Source organism: Erpetoichthys calabaricus, chromosome 17 (assembly GCF_900747795.2).
Source record: "Erpetoichthys calabaricus chromosome 17, fErpCal1.3, whole genome shotgun sequence".
Taxonomy (NCBI): domain Eukaryota; kingdom Metazoa; phylum Chordata; class Cladistia; order Polypteriformes; family Polypteridae; genus Erpetoichthys; species Erpetoichthys calabaricus.
The window spans coordinates 9,136,300-9,158,015 of record NC_041410.2 but is presented as its reverse complement, the minus strand read 5'-3'; the positions used below and the strand labels follow the sequence as shown (position 1 = coordinate 9,158,015).

General features: G+C 38.0%; 1 protein-coding gene across 3 annotated transcripts in view; it reads right to left on the bottom strand.

Annotated features, from left to right (window-relative positions):
• The window catches only part of wizb (WIZ zinc finger b), a 104,476-nt gene that overhangs the window by 21,055 nt on the left and 61,705 nt on the right, over positions 1–21,716 (bottom strand). For all 3 annotated transcript variants that reach the window (XM_028823706.2, XM_028823707.2, XM_051920649.1), the window contains 2 exons: positions 1,298–1,453; positions 444–998 (listed from right to left, as the gene is read on the bottom strand). In XM_028823706.2, coding sequence (XP_028679539.1) covers positions 444–998; positions 1,298–1,453 — 711 coding nt within the window. The remainder of the gene's footprint in view (positions 1–443; positions 999–1,297; positions 1,454–21,716) is intronic.

Genomic DNA, 21,716 nt, shown 5'->3' with positions numbered 1-21,716 from the left:
TTGTGGTTACTATTTGTTATGTAGTAAACAAACTGTACAACCTATTTAACAGAAACAAATTGAGAAGTTTTAGGTAAGTAAAGATTGATTGCTAAGAACCAAAAGCTTCTGGTTTTCTTTGGTCTCGCTCAAAAAAATTATCTAGTTAAATATTTACCTCCTGTCTTCATCTAAAATTAATTTGGCTAAGCTAGCCATGTTAACTGCCCAAGTGTAAAAACAAGTTTAAAAATACCTAACAGAGCGTCACTTATCCATTATTAATAGGTCACTCACTAGTCTGTCAAGCTGTGCGTTACCGATTTTACCATATGGACAGAAAGCAGGAGAGGAATTAAAAAAAAGAAAAACAAAAAACACAATGTATAAAGACAAATGCTTCCCACTCAGCATCTTATTCTCTTGCCCAGGGGTCAGACTTCATTGCAAAGCAAAATACTCACTTAAGTTAAGAGGGGCATCATCTTCCTGGGGAGCCCAGAAGGGTTTAGATGAGACAGCTGGTGCTGGTGGAGAACTGCTTGTTTGTCTAACTCCTTTTTCCGAATCACTGCTCATGAGCGGCGAGGCGCTCGGCAGCAAAGATGAGACCGGGGCTTTCTTCAGAACATGGGATGTAGAAGCTCCCATTCCCTTTGATATTAAAGCCAACGGGGCAGATTTGGCAGCTTTATTCTCCCCTCCAGATCCTTTGCTCATGATGGTTACTGTGGCCACTCCACCCCCAGGCTCCTCTTTTCGTGCAGCGGACACAGCCATAGGGGATTGCTGCTGCTGCTGTGGTGTGTGTGGCTTTTTCACCAATCCACTCTGTGGAGAGGGCAAGGGCTCCAGTTTGCCTTTCTGCTTCATCAGTCCATACAGAAGGTCAATTGGTGCCCCACTGCTCTCTGATTCAGCCACCCCCAGGTGCCGCAGGTGGGAGCGGGCATGACTTGACAAGCCTTTGCGTGTCTCAAAAGAAGTAAAACACACTGCACATGTCAGGAGGTTGGGAGCTGGGAAACAAAAAAGGTTTAGTGGGTGAGTATGACAGCCAATTCAAATATAGGGGAAGAGGAGAGTTACCGCATGAAAGCTGTAAAAGTTAGAATAATGCAAAAAACAAACAATATAGTAGCAAACTATTACTGAAAAAGCAAATTCTTGTGAATAATGCCTCCTGAACTCTGTACACTCCCCCACCCAAATCATCCCACCAAAAGTACAAACCCTAGAATTGAACTTCTACAGTTACACTATAATAATGACTATGAAGGCTCAGGTCAAGCATTTCTTAAATTAATGTCCTCCTCACCCTTGAGGTCCTGACCTTCATCACTGTTATTCGCTGTCAAGGCTCGAGATGCATTTTTTGGTGTGGCCCCAAGCTCTCCCGGGGACATAGGCCCACTGCGTTTTGCTGAAGAATGGGCAGCAACCTCCATGATAGACATCTCATCTTCCTCTCCACCTGCCAGTAAAATGATCAAGTTTCTGTAATGCCAACTTCTAAAATTAATTTGATCAACCTCCTTCCAGCTGAATGTGCACTTTCATACAAGAAACTGACATGCCCACTAAAGCATCTGTAGTGGTTAGCGAGTGCAAGATTCACCTATTAACTTTATATAGTATCTAAAATATACCTGAACATTTACCCTCTGATTTAGAAAAAAAAATGAGAATCTTGCTATGAGTAGGCGGAAAGGGTCTCCAAGGATTACTGGAAATGTTTCACTTGAATGTCACTCAGCATTACAATGATGGTTTATATCAACTTCTAAATACATCAAAATTACTCCTCCAGCCTCCAACAAGAGGAATATTTGACCACGACCTACTCTTTTTCCAAACCTCATTTTCAGTTCACAAGAAAATAAAAACTTTGCGTTCATGAATTTCTCCATATTTGGTATCAGCTTCCAAAAAAAAAAAAAAAAAAAAAATGGTATTAGTGCATTTTTAAATACAATTTACACAGATAAGTACCTAAATGATAGCGAATTTTTTATCCATAGTTATCCATACATCTATCGAGGCTGGAAAACTTAATGCTAACATAAAGTCTGTCAGACTCTTAAGAAGTGTTCACAATCGTTTTAAGTAGAATGACAATGCTTTGTATAATAACATCTCTTAAAATCTTAAGGACTTAATGATGGCACTAAAACTTTGTTATAAAATAATATGAAGTATTAATACTTATTAGTGTAACTAATAATACTCAAAGATTTTAAGTATTAACACTGATAACAAAAATAGGAATAATGAAAATAACAAACAAATAACATGTTCAATAGTTTGACATTGGAAATGCATTACTAAACCAATTAACACATTTTAATATATATAAAATGTGGAATTTACACATTTTACATCAACTGCCTATGAATTCCCTGGAGGCTAAATATAATTATTCCTGAAACAAGAGATTTAACACATTCTCAAGTACTTGCACAGAGCAGTTCTGGAGCAAAGAGTTTATGCATACACTAGCACCTGTGAATTCCAATCAGGACTAGAAGTAATAGGATTTGAAAGAATCTTGCTTTTACAGTGGGTACGGAAAGTATTCAGACCCCCTTCAATTTTTCACTCGTTATATTGCAGCCATTTGCTAAAATCATTTAAATTAATTTTTTTCCTCATTAATGTACACACAGCACCCCATATTGACAGACAAAAAAAAATTTCAGTTTTTCTTTTTTAATAAATCTGCAACAATTTCAGAAATTCTTTTTTTTGTCTGTCAATATGGGGTGCTGTGTGTACATTAATGAGGAAAAAAATTAATTTAAATGATTTTAGCAAATGGCTGCAATATAACAAAGAGTGAAAAATTGAAGGGGGTCTGAATACTTTCCGTACCCACTGTATTAGCTCAGTTTCCAATATGGAGTGGAGTAGAGAAAACTAGCTCTGTTCTGCTATGCAAGTACTGAAGGCTGTATTTTTTAACCAAACTGATGGTGGGCAAAGCCTTTTAGATTAAGTATTATTTAAAAATACATTCCATTCATATTGGAATCCTATGCTTTATCAACTTATGGGAAGACTCTGCATTAAAGGAGCTATTTAGCAGAATAAGGAATTGTTACAGAATATATTCTTAATTCTTAAATTTAATTTCAATAACATTCTCTACTGCATTGAAGGATGGTGTTATGTATTGAATTACTGCTTATAGCTTGTTATGGTTAAGATGCCAATACTGCTGGGTATGTGGGTGTGGTCATTGCCCTCCAAAAAAGAGAGAAGACAGGAAAACAATGTGGTGTGTGATGCAGAGGCTGCTTTAGTTAAAGACAGGTCCACAAAGCTCTAAAGACAGTGGTACAACCAGGTGAACATATTACTGGATGTGCGATATTAGACAAGAGCAAAGAAAATTATCAGTGATACCAGTCATCTTACCAACTGCCTCTTCCCTGTGCCGCTGTCAGGAAAACGGTACAGCTGCCTGAAGACCAGTTCAGAAAGTCAGAACAGGAGGTTCCGTTCGCAGCCCATCTGCATCATCTATATGAGGACAGAGGCTAAAGCTAAATGATGCGCTGTTGGCGATACTTTTATATTTTGCGTTAAGTGGTTTGTCATGTATTTCTTGTAATTCTGCTGTAATGCATACTATTGCATTAATTTAATACAGTGATTTCTATTGACATCTGTAAAGTTGTGTTATTGTTTACATCCTTTATTACTCTTCTTCAATACACAGTATGGGAGTTTAGTAACTTAGCATTTCACTAAATATTGCATTGTGTGTATAACTATGTGACAAGTAAAATTTGATTTGTTACTACTGAATGTGCAGCAGATGTATAATAAACTTTATGTAACAAAGTCCTTTTGCATTATACTTTGGCTTCCTTCAGCTACAAGACACAACATAACTGAAATACAGTATTAGCTTGAAATGGCATGAAATTGAGTGACGGGGATCACCCACCTAGAACCATACAACTGAACTTGCACTTTATCATAGAGGCTGAAAGTCCACAGACATTAAACTGCAGCACATTACAAAAATGTATATAACTAGAACAACAGTTTACCATGCCACTCAAACACACACAAGGGCAAATTCTCTTCTCCTTTTAAGGCAGGGGTGTCAAACACTGCTCCACAGTGGTTGCAGGATTTTAATCCAGCCACAACCTTAATCAGTAATCAATTACTGCTGCTAATTTAACAGACTTAATTTTAAAGGTTTCAAACAATAAGAAGCAAAGTGAGCCAACAAATAACCAGCAAATGTATGAGGTCTCATACCACCATTTTCACTCCAATCTACTATGTAGCTGTTGATAAAATAACACATTTCATTGTTTGGCTTCTTGGTGTTCTCTTTCTGTCACACCAGCCACTTGTAAAACTGATTTTCTTTTCCCCTCCCCGAGATCACCATTCAAATGCTTTGCAAACCTGAGCAGATCAACATTTCTCAGAGGTTCACCGTCTTCCTTCTCAAATATTTCATTCAGACGGAATGTTTGAAACACATAATTGTAAATGGGAATTATGTTAACCAGTTCATCTGTTGACTTGTTTGTCTGCCAGATAAATAAAAAAAACACAATTTAAAATTAAAGCTACATATTACAGATCTCTATAATTTGTGATTGGTTAATGATGGAAAAATTGGCTGGAATGAAAACCTGCAGATATTGCAGCACTCCAGGAACTGAGTTTAAGAACAGACAAAATTTGACAAATGAGCAGAAACTATTCAGTCCATAAAGCTCATTTGTTTAGCTAATTGCTAGCTAAGCTGTCCCAATAGCTCATCCTGATACTTCTTAAAGGTTTCTAGTAGCCCTCCCACCACCCGTGGGGCAGTCTGGCACCCCTGTTTAAGGGTATACTTGTTTAGCAAACATCTGTAACTTTATAGGAAAAAATACACCACAGTTTATAGAGATTTGAATTTGCCTTAGTACAAGTTTTTTTTTCTTTGTTCACTTGATTTTTTTTTTCCTGTTTGCTCCATTGACTGCATCTACCGTTCAGTAAAGTAACAATAAAAATAAAGACGCAAATGCTAATTATGATGAAAGTACAGGATCAACAAGATATTCAAAGCTATTTCTTGTAAATAAGCAAGGAAAAAAATCTTCAAGACTGACAAATCACAGCGTATAAAACAGAGGTTTAAGTCCATTCAGGAATCGCACGAAGCCTGCTATGTATTTACGGGGAAACGACTCGGTTAAGGTGGGTTCCTTAGATTCGGATGTCAGATTAACGGTGTAGTTCGAACAAAAACCTGGAATAAAATGAAGTAGATGAATTTGTACTTCCTTAAAATATACATTCAATCAGATAAAATATGCGTCCTGTAACGTGTGTTTTAAACTTTAATATTCGTCTTTAATAAGTCTAAATATTAAAGGACTGTTTCTTTTCTTCAAAACGAAGGGCCCTGGCTACCATTCCCTTAAACTAAAAATCTCTTGTTCGAATAATTTCCTTCTGCAGTACGAAATGTGCTCACAACAAATATATGCTTTTTTCTATTAGTAATAATTTATAAAACAAATTAAAATTCACATCACAACTAACTTCCTGGTGCTCCGGTCAACTAGTGAACAACACACAGAAAAAAATAAATAAAAGCAGCTTCGCTACTGTGATTCCTCACCTCCATCAGGGCCCAAGAATTTCTAACAATTATAGTTACATTTTTATAAAGTTTTAATTGCCACGATTCGGAACATTAATCTATCTTGGGTACACATTTTCGTAATATATGCACGAAACCTTGATGTCGCTCAGTGCTTACGGACACTCGTTGAGCTGTGAACAACAAACCTCACGCAGATCTCCGGCCCCCCAGAACAACAGATTTGTGACGCCGCGATTCTCCACATCGAAAAGCAGCACGGATCCGGACCGACTTCGCTTCCTATTGTTTTTTTTTAGGGTCGCTTCACTCTCACCGTCAGATAAGTGTGGCCGCTGCTGCCCTTCGTCAATCAAGATGCATCTCTCGGCTTTTGTTTCGGTCTGTAGGGAGGTGGGGGCCGCCATCTTTGCTCCGTCCACATGCAGCGGGGAGCCAGGCGCGACCAAACGAGTTCGCTCGCCAACGCATCAACGGCACGACACAACTCCTAAGGCACGACCAATCGAGCGCTCACGGACGGATTGCACTGCGTAAGAGAGGCACTAGACATAAGCAATCTATCACCGTGCTAAAGCGATTCGAGCAGCGGAACGCTTCGCAGGTGACTGCAGTTAAATTAAGTTCAATTTTATTGTCCCTTAGAGTGAAAATTGGTTTGTCAGCAAGGTAAACAGAGAGACCACGACATAACATTAAACATATATCAACAAAAATACAGCCACCAAAAATAAACTTAGTACAAATACATACAATACAGCAGCGAGCATAATGCTTATTGTGAAACATTAGATCAAGCATATTACACATTGAAATTAAACCAACATTTAACCTTAACTGATGGAAATGCTAACTGTTCACCCTATGATTTAAGCCTTGTGGGTGTTTAATAAAATTGGACTTATTTATAAATTTAATAGCAGTCGGAATGAAAGAGTATTTGAACCGGTTGTCCTCGAAACCTTGAACCTGTGACCAGGGCCGGATTTTCCTATAGGCTAACTAGGCTTCAGCCTAGGGCCTCAAGATCAAGAGGGGCCTACATTCAAATTGTTAGCAAAATTTTATTATCTCTCATGTAATTTACAAACTTAAAAATGGAAGGTGAAAGGGCCTCATAAGTGGAATAGCCTAGGGCCTCTTTTCATATAAATCCGGCCCTGCCTGTGACCTGATGGCAACAACTGGAATTGAGAACGTAGTGGGCGAGTTCTATCTGACAAAATACACTCTGCTTTCTGTAATTCTCGCTTGTTAAACAGGTCTGAGAGATTTGTCTGTTTAGACTTTATTTTTTTTTTTTTTGCTTAATTTTACAATTTGATTGGTTTTGTTGCTGACATTAAAGAATAAGTTTGGTATTTTTCAAATCAAAATAATTTCTTCAGAGACATGTCATATGTTTTTACCATGTGAAATTGTGTTCTACAGTTAAGTGCTTTCTAAACATTTAAAAATATATCTTGCACACTCTGGCGCTTTACAATTGGGAAGGAAAAGCTTAAATTACCAAATGTATCCATTTTTTGTTCAAGCCAAGACAGTTATGAGTATTGACTGGTGCCTTCTGTGTTTCTGACACACGTTTGTGACAATAAAAGGGACCTGGAAATAATCGTTTCATCGGGTATTCCTGGTACTGTTTTTCTAATGGTGAGTATATGTTTTCTAGTTGCTTGTGTGAATTCTCACATAAATACAAAAGTAAATCGAGACAAAACCAACCACGTAGCACAAAAACTTTACTGTGATTTGGTCTGTGGGTGGCACGATGGCGCAGTGGGTAGCACTGCTGCCTTGCAGTTAGGAGACCCGGGTTTGCATGTTCTCACCCTGTCTGCGTGGGTTTCCTCCCACAGTCCAAAGACATACAGGTTAGGTGCACTGGCGATTCTAAATTGTCCCTAATGTGTGCTTGGTGGGTGTGTGTGTGCGCCCTGTGGTGGGCTGGCACCTTGCCCGGGGTTTGTTTCCTGCCTTGCGCCTGGTGTTGGCTGGGATTGGCTCCACCAGACCCCCATGACCCTGTAGTTTGGATATAGCGGGTTGGATAATGGATGGATGGATGGATTTGGTCTGTAGGGAGGGAACCATGACCTGGGCAGCCTGAAAGGTTGTTGAGTAGAAAGACAAAGTGCTAAGTTATCACTTAATGGCTGATCTTTTAAAATGGCTAAATCTCATAATGTTGGAGTTTTTTTGTTAATAAATGACATGTATAATCTATTTTACAATGTGTGTGTAATCGCAAGACGTTGATCAATACTCGACAGCTGTCTTGGCTTGAAAAATGGATGTATCGGGGTAATCTACACAACTGTATCTTTACTTGGTTAACTGGCAGGAGACAAAGAATACAGATAAGAAAAGAATGCTCCACATGGAGCGGAGATCATCAGTGGAGCCCCCCAGGGGTCTGTCCTTAGTCTATTACTTTATATGATTTTTATTAATAACACTGATTGTGGTATAATTAATAAACTTGTGAAATTCACAGGCAACACTAAAACTGGTGGGATGGCGGATACTGAGGGAGCTGCAAAAGGAATTCAAAAAGACTTGGACAAGCTTCACTGGGTGAACACTTGAAAAATGCAACATAATGTAAAAAATTGCAAGTGCTTCATGTGAGGGAAAAAGAACTTCAAATATAAATACAAGATGGGAGACACTGTCATACAGGAATCGACCTCTGAAAAAGATTTAGGGTTTTATGTTGACACATTTTAATTGATTAAGCAATGTATTGAAGTGATTAAAAAGGTGAATAAAATGTTAGGTTATATTGTAAAAATATTATTGCGCATCAAGTGTAGCAGGGCAAAATGATGGCACAGGACAAAATAGGAAGCTTGGGGAGCTAACTGGGCAACAAAACCCCATTTAATTAGAACAAAAAATGCAGAAAAAGCAAGAAAACTAAGCACTTCAATGTGAAATGTTAAACAGAAAATAGTCCTCTCATTTGGACGTTCGCGATATAGGTTTCAGGCTCGAATCAGCACAGAAGCCGGGTTGACATCAACACGTGACTCCATCCTCCGTCATCGCTCTGCCTTTATATTCTGCGGACCAGAAGGGGTGGAGACTGCTTTCGGACCGGTGCCCTTAAGGGGTGGTTTCTCAAGACTGTGAGAGAAGAAGGAGACAAGTCTGTTAGCGGCAGAGCCCCCTCTCATCCCGGGGTAGTACTACTTACTTTAGGTGAGAACGGAAGTTGACCCTCTGGTGCACATGCGTGACAAAATCAAGGAACATTATGCTCAAACTATTTAATGTACTAGTAAGACTGCATATGGAGCATTGTGTGCAGTTCTGGTTACCACAATACAAGAAAGACATAACAGCACTTGAAGCTGCATGGCTGAGAGCAACCAAGTGCATCCAATGACTTAAGGACTTTTCCCACTCAGACAGACTTGGAGGATTAAATCCGGTTAGTCTCGAGCAGAGAAGTCTGCGTGGAAACCTAATCCAAGTATTTAAAATCGTCAAAGGCACTGACAAAGTCGATCCAGCAGAATTCTTTTGTTTTAAGGATGAATCACGTACTGAAGGACATCAGTGGAAATGAAGGGGAAGTCCATTTGAGACCGAAGCCAGGCAGCACTTCTTTACACAAAGAGTTGTGGGAATCTGAAACAAACTACCAAGACTTGCAGCTGAAGCAGAAACCTTGACAACATTTAAGAAAAATGTGGATGGGATATTGGAACAGCTTAGCTATTAGCTGAAAAAGACAGGCCTGATGGACTGAACTGTCTCCTGGCATCTGTCAAATTTCTTATGTATTTTGTAAGTTTTCAAGCTTTTCTTCCGTGACCCATAGCCTCAAATGTAAAGAGCCAATGTGAAGAAATAACTTTGACTTAAAAAATGCCAAACAAAATAATAATTCTTTACATTTATATATTTTATCACTACTCAAAGCACTTTACATAGGGAGTGGTGAGCCACTGCAACCACCACTAATTTGTAGCATCCACCAGGATGACGTGACAGCAGCCATTTTTGCCCCAGCACACTAACCACACATGAGCTGTTAGGTGGTGAAGGGGTGAGAAATAGTTAGCCAATCAGAGACAAAGAATGATTGGGGGGCCAAAATGACAAGGCCGCTATGGGCAATTTAGCCAAGACATTGGGGTAAACCCTACTCTTTACGAAGGATGCCAAGGAATCTTTTATGGCCACAGAGAGTCAGGACCTTGGTTTTACATCTCATCCGAAGAACAACACCATTTTTACAGCATAGTGTCCCCATCACCTCGCTGGAGCATTGGGATCCCCATTTACACCACCGGGTCACAGTTAAACCTCATCAACACCTCTTCCAGGAGCCAAGCTTTTTACTAGTTGGTCTCCCATCCAAGTATTGGCTGGGGCTGAACATGCTTAGCCTCAGTTTGATGGCCCCTTCTGAAGTGCATGCTTTAAAATTTCCAAACCATGCCATCAGAACATCAATAAGACTGACTGAATACACGATTTATAACATTTTAGCTGTGTAATCCCATACTGTAAAAAACCCAGGCTCCTAGAAACCATGGATTCTGGCACTTCAATCAATCAATCAATCAATCGCATCGGTTGTGTACTAGCAGCTCCGCATTGGTTTCATTTTGCCAACGTGCTCTCCTCCGTTGTCTATCAGCAGCTAAGCGAGTTTTTTTCTCCTCGGAGGTTTCGTTTTGCCGATGTGCTTGCCCTACTTGTGTATTAGCGGCGGTGGTTTCACTTTGGCGACTTTCGTTGAGCTTCATGCTGTAACCCCGCACTTCCGGGCCAGACAGACAGACACACACACTTCCACGCATAGATGTTTATATCTAAAAAGTGACATAATGGTAGGACTCGAACTAAAAAGACTCAGCTTCCTTGGGCTGTGGCGGTGTTGTGTCCCTTTTTGCATTTTCATTAAAAATCGTTTATGGGTTTATGATTGTGCCTAGATATTTTATAACTGTCAACCATCTCCACTGCCTGGTCTTTGATGATGGGTTAAACAAAGTTCATTCCAAAATCAATTATTAGGTCCTTAGTTTTTGTAATGTTTAGGTGTAGAAAAGACTGATCACATCAGTTTACAAAATCACCTAATACTGGACCATGACTAGTTTCATTCTCATTAAACAGACTTACAGCACTTAATTAAGTAGGTTTATGGCTTTTGAGGCACTGAGTGAAATCTGGGAAAGTGGCAATATCTTAGTAAAAGTCAAAATAAAGATACTGGTAATGTCTGTGTTCTCTACATGATGTTATGCCTGTGACACATGGACATTAAGAGAGAAGGACATTTCAAAATTGAATACATTCGAAATTAGACATTACAGGAAGATTCTTTAAATTTGGATGGAGACAAAAGGTGACAAATGAAAGAATTCAAAAAATACTAAACTATTTGCTAAGTTATTGGGTCTCTTTTGAAACATATGCAGGAAGGGAAAGGAAAGGCTAATCAGAATTATGATGGATAGAAAAGGTAATTGAAAATCATGAGTAGAAAGACCAGCAAGGAGATGGACTGATTGCATCAAAGAATGACTATTAGCAGCAGAACAGACAGCAATACAGATGTTTAAAGAAAGAACTGGATTCTGGAAACCATCTGGAAAAGAATGAAAAGCATCATTGGCCTCCACGGTCCATAGATGAACTACAAAGGATCTCTAAGTAGGCTTACAATCACTGAGTTAACTCATCCATCAATGTTAGCCATTGTTCCATGCTGGCTTTTCTTTCTTTCTTTTTAAATAATTATGGGGTCATGTGAATCACATCATCATAGCAAACAAGGCTGAATCAACCTTGAATGGAAAGCAGGGATAGTTACAAACAAATTCCAAGACAGTTTTGAGTTAACAATACACCTAAGTAAACACAAAATTGACCTGGACCCATTGAGGAATCCAACCCAGATTCTTCAGGCTGAGAGACAGTAACACTAGCCACTCTTTCACCATTTTAGCCTAGCAATAAACACCACACAATCATGTGTATTTTTGGCCACACATAAAAAAAAGAAATACAAAGTTTACATTATTAAAACTTTTTTTTCTGACTTTTAAGTATACATTCTGTCAGGGTTTCTTCTAAAATTTGCAATAGTGATTGGTATTTATTGAAAGTTTGCAATTATTTGAAACAATCTCACATGCAGACTTTGCTATTCACATATCAAGAAGAGTAACTTAAGCAAAAAAAGTCCAAAAGTGCATTTGATTTTTCTCTACCCATAACCCACAGTACCAAGTACATGTTTTAACTGCTGGAACCTTTAGGAAAAAGGTAGTAACCTCTGAAATGGATTTAGTGCTTTAGGTTGACCTAACATTTTTATAATCTAAGTTAGTGTTTCTTAAAAATAAGGGCCCACAGCCCCCAAGACCCCACCCCGGGGGCTGCGGAATAAGATGTTTGATTTGAAAATACTAGGTGTTGGAAGTGACAGTCTTTAGGTATGTGAGAACCTCTAGTTCCTCATAGGCTATAACAAACTGCCCTTTAACCTCCTTTCCTAGTTTTGTCCCCTCTTTCTCTCCCTGTGCTTCCCTCACTTTTTCATGAAGGAAGGTGCCCTCATGGCTTAGTTTTAACCCCGTTGCTTGGTTTTTGCTTTGATGCACATTATCAACTGTGGGATCTTCTAAAGGCAGGTGTGTGCCTATCCTAATTGTATCCAATCAATTGAATTCACCTCAGGTGAACTCCAAATAAAGTGTAGAAATATCTCAACGGCGATCAGTAGAATGGGAAGCAACACAGCCAGACTTCAAGTGTCATAGAACAGGGTCTGAACACTTGTGCCTTTGTGATAGTTTATTTATTTTTTTAATAAATTTGAAAAAATGTCTGAAATTCATCTTTTGTCATTCTGTAGTACAATTTTAGTATTGGGCTGCAATATAACAAGATGTAAAAACAATGACAGGATCTAAATACTTTATGTATCTACTGTAACTGAGACACATCAATAATTCTTTTAATTCTTTACATTTATATAGTGCTTTTCTCACTACTCAAAGCGCTCTCCACACAGGGAGGACCCGGGAAGCGAACCCATAATCTCCTTACTGCAAGGCAGCAGCACTACCACTGTGCCACCTGTGAGGATGAAAATCAATAATAATTTTCATTTAAAAAGTAAATGCAATTTTATTTACTAATTTCAATTTTCTCTGTTTTTTTAGTGTTTCCCAACTTTGATTTGAACCACAGTAGTGAGAGACAAGAAAGGTAGTCTCCACCAGAGATACAACCAAATAAATGCACAATTCTCCCACACTGTGAATGAATCATCACCATTATAGCCAACCTGTCATGGCCCACAAGGTCCTCAAAATTAGCACAGACACGACAGCTGCACCTTTAGTTCCTCAGCACATCCAATTCCTTCATTATAAAACAGAAGCAGATCAGGACATTGCACCAGATATCTGAAGATTCACACCAACAAGCACACAATTTTGTGTGGCTTTCACTATCATTAACCATAAATCCAGCTCTCCTGGCAATTTCAGATTGTTCTTTGATGACCATGTCACCAAGACTTTATATGACAACACTAAAAAATGCAGCAAAGAATATGGACATGGGGTAAAATTCAGATGGGCGGACACTTTAACAATATTTATTAAAACACTTTAACATTATTCAAAGTTATTGTCTGTCTGTATACCTGCATTGTTATCACTCTTTAATTTAATATTTTCCTTATCAACATGCTGCTGCTGCAGTATGTGAATTTCCCCTTGGGATTAATAAAGTATCTATCTATCTATCTATCTATCTATCTATCTATCTATCTATCTATCTATCTATCTATCTATCTATCTATCTATCTATCTATCTATCTATCTATCTATCTATCTATCTATCTATCTATCTATCTATCACAACAGTAGAGTTTCTGAAGTTTTAGTTCTGATAATCCATATGGGGGCGATGAACTACCAATAGACAGGGTGGAAGACAGAAGACAGATAAGTGAAGGTGTTTATTATTAGGTCTGTAGCTGTGGGAGACTACAGCAAATGCAGAAGAGGAATGGTCACTTCTAACCAGCTGGTAGAGTATAATTCACAAGGGAGGGCCATGGGACCTCCAAGAGCTTGTCACAGCAGAACCACTGATAGGTCTGTTAGATCATAGCTACCTCAGTGTGCCTATTTCACAAGTGACTGAGGGCAAGCATGGGATACAGACAGCATGTACTATGTGGGAAAGCCACACTCTGTAAATCCTAGGAGTATAAGAAGTCTCTGTGTTTTGAATAGGCCAGGAACTGCTACTGGGAGTATCACTAGTAGGACTAATTTCTGAAAACCAAAAAAGAAGTAAAGGAACGCTACGATAAACAGTGGCCATAGGCTTGTACTGTATATGAACATCATAGAGACTTGTTAAGTTTTACTGCTTCTAGAAAGGCTCTGTTTTTCATTTTCCCAATTCTGTTCATTTTATTTTCTATGTTCTGACAGTTTTTTTAATAAAAGAAGTTTAAAATGTTTTCCTACACTATTTTTGTATTAATGTTAAATACAGAAAGTGTGAACAACCAAGTAAGAAACTTATAAACATCAAAAAGGAAAGAAGGGAAAATCCCCGAGCATCCAACACTTCCCCACAATATTAAACCTTATCCAATTCGCAGATAGAAACAGAACAGGTGCTTCGCTACACATCCTGATTAAAGCGAATTAGATGATTCTTAAGAAGTACAATTCCTTTTTCAAGAGATAATACAGGATAGAGAGGAGAGATTAATGTGAGCAGGTGAAAGTTCTAAAAGAATTAAGTTATAAAATAAATTCCTCCAGGTATGAATTGAACATTTTTCTTGTTTTCTCCAGCAAGATGTCAGACAGGTCTTTGCAGCTAAAGAGCTTATTGATATCATCTTCTTATAAATTTGATAAAAAGGACTATTGTGAAATATTTAGAAGCAGAAAAAGCTGCACAGAACAGAACAAAGAATATTGAACTCAGGTAGAACAAAGTTCTTGCTCTGTTCATTTAGACCTCAGAGCAGCTGTTACAGAGCAAATAGAGCATGCGTCCAAATCATGTCAATTCAAGATGGCCCAGAAAGAAGCTGAATGTTTTGAAGAGTTTGTTCTGTTCAGCCTTCAAGACATTAAAACATTTTCTTAAATCCAAAACGAATCTCTGGATAACTGTATACAATAAGGCTTGAAGTTTATAATTTTGTTCTTTGACAAAATTTTTGAGTTTAGTAATTATCAAGGACAACAGGTCAGAACCTGCTTACATGCCCTTGATTGTTATCTTTGCAGGGCTAAGAATTAACGATTTTAAAGGAGTTTTTCCTCCCCATAGGCATCACTATGATTAGGTCAGACCGTACATTCTTTAGCTGTACTAGTAGCAATACAGAGACAGAATTATTCATGCTAGAAACTGAAAAGCAGGGGTGAGTGATAGAGAGCAGCTAATGTGTGGTTATTTTCCAGTGAGCGCCGCAAACTATTTTCACCCATATTGTTATATAGTAGTGTTCATAACTAACACAACCAGAAAGCTGAACTTGTGCTGAATCAGCAGACATAAAGCCCTTACTTTTAATGTAAAATATCACTACATTATTGTCAAACACACCATACAGTATATAACTAGGTGTAGGCTGTTTTATAGAAAATGAATTAATTAGAAGTTCTGCTCCTTGTACTTGTCATCATTCTGTTGTGTCTGGGATTCTTTCAAGGATATATCTTACTTTTCTGGGAAAAATCAACAAAGCAGATTTGGGAGGATTTGAACCCCTTGGCCTCTTTTGATTTTTCATTCTTTCATTTTTTAACGTCTACTTAATATTGCACATACATACAGATCCAAATGGCACTAGTTTAGTTGCTGTTGCCAGTGTTATTTATAATTCATTATTTAATAACATGGTTTATTAAAAAGAAATTATAATCAATTTAAAATTCTTAACTTGCAAGTGAATTCAAATAATCCAAAAAAACACACAAAATGAAGTGACTCTTGTGCATTTAAACTCTGAATTTCAAAGAAAGGTAAAAGTGAAATTACTATTAGACTCTGAGACAGTGGACAGAGAGCTGGAGCAACCTGCCTAAATAAATTGGAGTATGAGGAGTTAATTTATAAAAACAGGTGCTCTGCAGCCACTGTGTCTCTCTGGAGGAGGATTTGCAACCAATGTTTTAGAGGTATTAAAGCATGCAGTAGAATAAAAAAGGAAATGGGGATTGGTTTTCACCTTGCACTCAATGCTTCCAGGATAAACCTCAGATCTCCACCACCCTGAACTGGGAAATAGATGGAAAAATGGTCGGCTCAAATTGGTTCATATTACCTGGATAAACTTTGCACCCCTGCCCAAAACTGTATCCTGCCTTTCTTATTGTGCTTTCTAATGAGGCTTCACCAGATTTGGATTATTTGGGCTTAGGAAGTGCAAATATCAACTTAGCTGACAAGCAGATTTAAATCACTGACAAGGATAATTAGGTCAGTTAATAACCAAACAATAATGAGACATAAGGTGTTGTCTTCATTAATTATTGGAGTTCAGGTAAAAGCGCACTTCTATATAGCAGCGTAGGTGGACAGGGAGTGATATACTCTGTCACTGTGAATGGTGTCCTTGAATTAGATTCTCCAAAGACCTGAGAATGAGAGACCCTGGTGGGCAGACAGGTGGGTCTGTGTTGCACTGAATTAAAATAGGGCTATTATGCTTCAGCCAGGGTCTCATCCCTGGCTCAGGTATGTTTTGGTTATTTTTTTGCATTTTATTTTGTAGAAGTTGTTGTTAATTTTGTCTTTAATGTATTTATCTAATATGTTAATATTTATCGATGGATGTGTAATTGTGTATTATTTTAATAGTAGTTTTAGTTCTATCTGCCCTGTCTATGTAGAGCCCAAGGCAGCTTGTTGACTGTTACATCTAAACTGCTACCCTTACTGCTGTTTTAGCATGGCACTTTTGATATGGATTTAGTATATATGTTTGCTATATTTTTGCTCTTTTTTGTTCTACTTTGATTTTCATAATTCTGTTTGAATTGATTAATAAATTTGTTAAATATAAGGAACTGCATTTTGTGGGTTCTTTATACCAGTAGGATTTTTTTTTGTAAATGTTTTTTCCTCTCTTCCTTAAAGTATAAGTGTGGTATTTTTCAAGTCGAAGTTATTTCTTCACAATTATGGTATGTATTAATTTGCCACCTGGAATTGTGTTCTAAAGTGAAGCATTTTTATATATTCAAAAATTACCTGTCCAGCTCTTGCATTTTAAAATGGAAGTGAGGGGTACTGGGGTCCAAATATAACAAAAGAAAAATACCAACATAGTCTTCTTTGAAACAGCAAAGGTTTCAATTTAAAAGAATGTTCCTTGCTTATTTCTGAGGTATGTGCTTGAGACAACAAAAGTAAACTGTAAATAATACATTTTTCACAGAATCTTGTACTATTTTTTTGAAGTAAGGATATGTTTCCTATTTGCTCTTCTGCTTTTGACATTTATCATGGGTGCACTCCTAATGCCAGCACACATACTTAATCATATAAGAGCTCATTCCCACATTTCCAGAAAAAAACTATTGAATTATTTTGCAAAGATATTGCATGTTGTTACCATTAACATTGTACATGTACGTGCTTCAGTAGTCTAGTGACAGCTAGTGAAAAAGAGAGGTTGAGTACACACATAACGTGCAATCAAGAGATATGAACTGAACTGACTTTATAAGCATGCAGATTTAATTAGGTTAAAGTTTAGCGCAAATGTTTTAATATAGGTAGAGTAGCAGCATACAGATGCCATTCATGCTTCACAGCACTAGGGTCTGCATAGGGCCTGCATTTTCTCCCAGTATTTACAGATTGATTGGTGTCAGTCAGTAACTGTAGAAGATTACCTATTTTAACACCGAATACCGGAGGTGGGCCATTAATACTTGTCAATTATCAAAATAGTGTAGTCCTTCATGTGCTGTGAACTAAATTACTTCAGTTTCCTTTTTTCTGGATATACAGAAAGCATAAAGACTTAGTTATTGTGTCACATTTTTTTCATTGATTATTTTCTAGCTCTCTACAGAACACAGACAGCAATTCAAATCTGGATATCAACATTCAATAATGTCACTAACAGCATCTGGAGATGAGTTGTTGAGGTGAAAATCATACGCTGGAGCAAACTGCATCCATAGAGCTGAAAGATTCCTGTGGTGGAAAATGAGTGAGAAGAGGCGGACGGCCAGTCTACTTGTAAAATGGCTGAATCTTACAAAAATGTTTGGCTTTTCTACCTAAAAGGACATGGATGCACTGTTTTGCAATCTGTGTGCCATCTCAAGACAAGGATCAACACTCAAGACCTCAGTACCTTCACCTCCATTTTAAAGGAATATAGGAATCAACTAAACCACCGTTAAAATGGTGGCGATGCAATGATTTAAATCAAAAATCAAAATCAAATCCAGAAGTATTATTTAAGAATAAATTATAGCAATTGATTCCTTGGGGTAAAAAAATACTCAACAGGGGTAAATATTTACATAGATAACCCCTAGGCAGACAGAAATAACATAAATATTTAAAATAGGAAATCCTGACAAGTGCAGGAGCAGGCTAGATATTAATAAATTTGTGAAAATTAAAAAAATAATATATAATTGAAAATTATAAAAACTTAGTTTACCAAATGAAATGGTGTTCTAAATATACCATGATAGTGATGAAATACTGTTAACTTGAAAAATACCAAACTTATCATTTAATGGGCATTTTTGAGATATTGAGTAGTAGCCTAAGTCCCATTTTAGGGCCTAAGTTTGGGGACAGGCTGCTTTGGGTGTTGGCTACTCACTGGATACAAACCTACAAGGGAGATTGCTCTGCTTTTTGATGTGTATTTGAGTTCTTCACTCCAATATTGAGCTTTATGTGTGGGCAGAAATCACAAAACAGGCAGCCTGGACACTACTTTAGAGGTCTTTCCCGTTAATGTCTGCTGCAAGCTGATGAGTGCAGGTCCACAAGAGGGCAAATAAAGAGTAGTCTAGTTTGCCACACTACAGTCTGCACAAGCCTTCCTGACTAAGGAAGTAATTCTGCTGTTTGACACACAATTAAAGCTTGGGGAAACAGTGGGGGATTTCTAATTGGGCCAATTTAGACTTTGGACAAGAATATCTTGATGTGTGTAGTACGCCGCTAAATTTTGAAGACTGGGATGTAAGCTTGGCAAAAAAGAAAAAAACACACTTCAGAGAAACAGAGAGAGAGAGAGAGAGAGAGAGAGAGAGAGAGAGAGAGAGGAATGCAAAATAAGAAGGGAAGCTGATTTGTATTACTTGGCCCAAGTACTTTCTGTGCACACATTCTCCACATGGCCATCTGGTTTTTCTCTAGTTCCTCTGGTTTCCTCCCACACATCCTTAAGATGTGTGTGGTAGTCTAATTGGCAACTCTGAATTGGCAGCGTATGAGTGAGTGTGGCAGCTTGCCCTGTGATTGACTGGCATCTGGGGTTGGTTACTGCTTTGTGATCTGTAAAACTGTATTAAAACAACTATGTTCAGAAAATGAATGACAGAGAAAGAGTACTGAGCTCATACTATATCTCAATGACGAATGTGTTTTCTCCTTACTTACTCCTTACTATATAATGAAATCCAGTAAAATATTAAACATTGCAATGAAAGTGTATCCTCAAACACAGGCCATTCAGCCCCTTGAACATAATGCCTGTGTACTGATTTGAGATGTGAGGAAAAATTGACAAGCAACTGAATCATTTGTCACCAACCATTCATCTAATCTAGAGTAAGACATTTTATTAAGGAAAGTAAAATGAAAACTTGACATAGGATACTGCTGTCAGGTGGGGGCATTTATTTCATCTAAAAATGGAATTTTGTTGGTAAAGTGGTGTAAATAATACAAGCAACAGACAAAAAAACATCAGATCTGAATGTTTCTGTCCCACTGAGAAAGCTTCTATTCACACTGTTACAGTGTATGGTGGATTTCTCAGGCATGATATAGGTCCATAGATTCTCTCTTGAAGGCAAGGTAAATACAAATAAATCCAAAGCAATTCTGAGTGAGTAAGCTTAGGGATGTGCGGGTAGATAAGCCTGTGGTGTACTGGATGATGGACTATCTGTCAGGCAGACTGCAGTTTGTGAAGCCTAAGGACTGTGCAAGTAACACTTGAACACCACTAGGAACAGTCCCGCCACCTTTTCTCTTCACTCTGTACACCTTAGACTATAAGTAAAATACTAGGCCAAGTCACTTTTCTGCACTAATGGGGTGTATTGACAAGAAGAGAGAATATGAGTCAGGTAGAGAACTATGTTTCTTGGTGCAAAGAGAATTATCTGCAACTTAACATCAACAAAACCAAGGTTATTGATTTTTAACCACACCCAAGATCCTCTATGTCCAGTCACTACTCATGGAGTGGATGTGGTGATGGTGTACTTCTAAAAAGTACTTAGGGGTTCACATCAATGACAGGGTGGACTGGTCTTGTAGCAAAGAGCTATATAAGAGAGGGCAGAGCAGGCTCTTTTTTCCCTATGAGGCTGCTCTCCTTTAATGTGGGAAGTAACCTCCTTTCCATCTTCTATAACTCTGTGACGGCCAGTGCAATTTTCTATGCTACGATGTACTGGGCCAATTACATCACTTTAAGAGAGGCCCACCGAATAAAAAAGGTAGGCTCAGTTGTGCAACAAACTCTAGACCCTCTGGAGGTAGCAGTATGCTTTTATAATGCCTAACTGTGACTGTGACTGCTGTTTTTGTCTTTGGCCAAATCAGAAGTTTTTCTTTCTTTTTAGTTATCCTAGTGTATATTTGAGAGGCTGCGGTGGGCTGGCACCCTGCCCGGGGTTTATTTCCTGCCTTGCGCACTGTGTTGGCTGGGATTGGCTCCAGCAGACCCCCGTGACCCTGTAGTTAGAATATAGCAGGTTGGATAATGGATGGATGGATATTTGAGAGGGAGGGGGGTAATTGTATGTTATTATTTATTTATTGAGCTTCTGTAAAAAGCTACATTTCCCCCAGGGACAAATAAAGTGCTATCTATCTATTTATGCATCCATCGGTGAAGCATTTCTATACTTATAAATAGCACAATTATCCAAAATGATTCTTGAGTGGTTTCTAAGTTTTTCCAGCACCAACATCAATGTACAATTTGACTGAATTTCCTGTGGAATAATGGCACCACATCCCTTCGGCAGTTTCAGATATTTTCTGAAACTATACCAAGGTGAACTGAAGCTGCTCTGGCAGAGTTAAATTGCTGAGCAATGAATTAATGTAATTTTTATAGATATTTCCTTATAGCTGTCAGTTACCTGTGACGGGGCTCTTTTGTTATAAGCAGATAGAGAAAACATGTTTACACTTTAGGTATTCATTATAAAGCAGCTATTAACAGTCCATAAACATTTTCAAGTAAGCCACTAACAATTATTCAAAACTATCATAAAAATGGAAGATACTTATTATTGTTAATAATTGTTACTATCATATACAGTTAGGTCCATAAATATTTGGACAGAGACAACTTTTTTCTAATTTTGGTTCTGTACATTACCACAATGAATTTTAAATGAAACAACTCAGATGCAGTTGAAGTGCAGACTTTCAGCTTTAATTCAGTGGGGTGAACAAAATGATTGCATAAAAATGTGAGGCAACTAAAGCATTTTTTTAACACAATCCCTTCATTTCAGGGGCTCAAAAGTAATTGGACAAATGAAATAACTGGAAATAAAATGTTCATTTCTAATACTTGGTTGAAAACCCTTTGCTGACAATGACAGCCTGAAGTCTTGAACTCATGGACATCACCAGATGCTGGGTTTCCTCCTTTTTAATGCTCTGCCAGGCCTTTACTGCAGCGGCTTTCAGTTGCTGTTTGTTTGTGGGCCTTTCTGTCTGAAGTTTAGTCTTCAACAAGTGAAATGCATGTTCAATTGGGTTAAGATCAGGTGACTGACTTGCCCACTCAAGAATTTTCCACTTCTTTGCTTTAATAAATTCCTGGGTTGCTTTGGCTGTATGTCTTGGGTCATTGTCCATC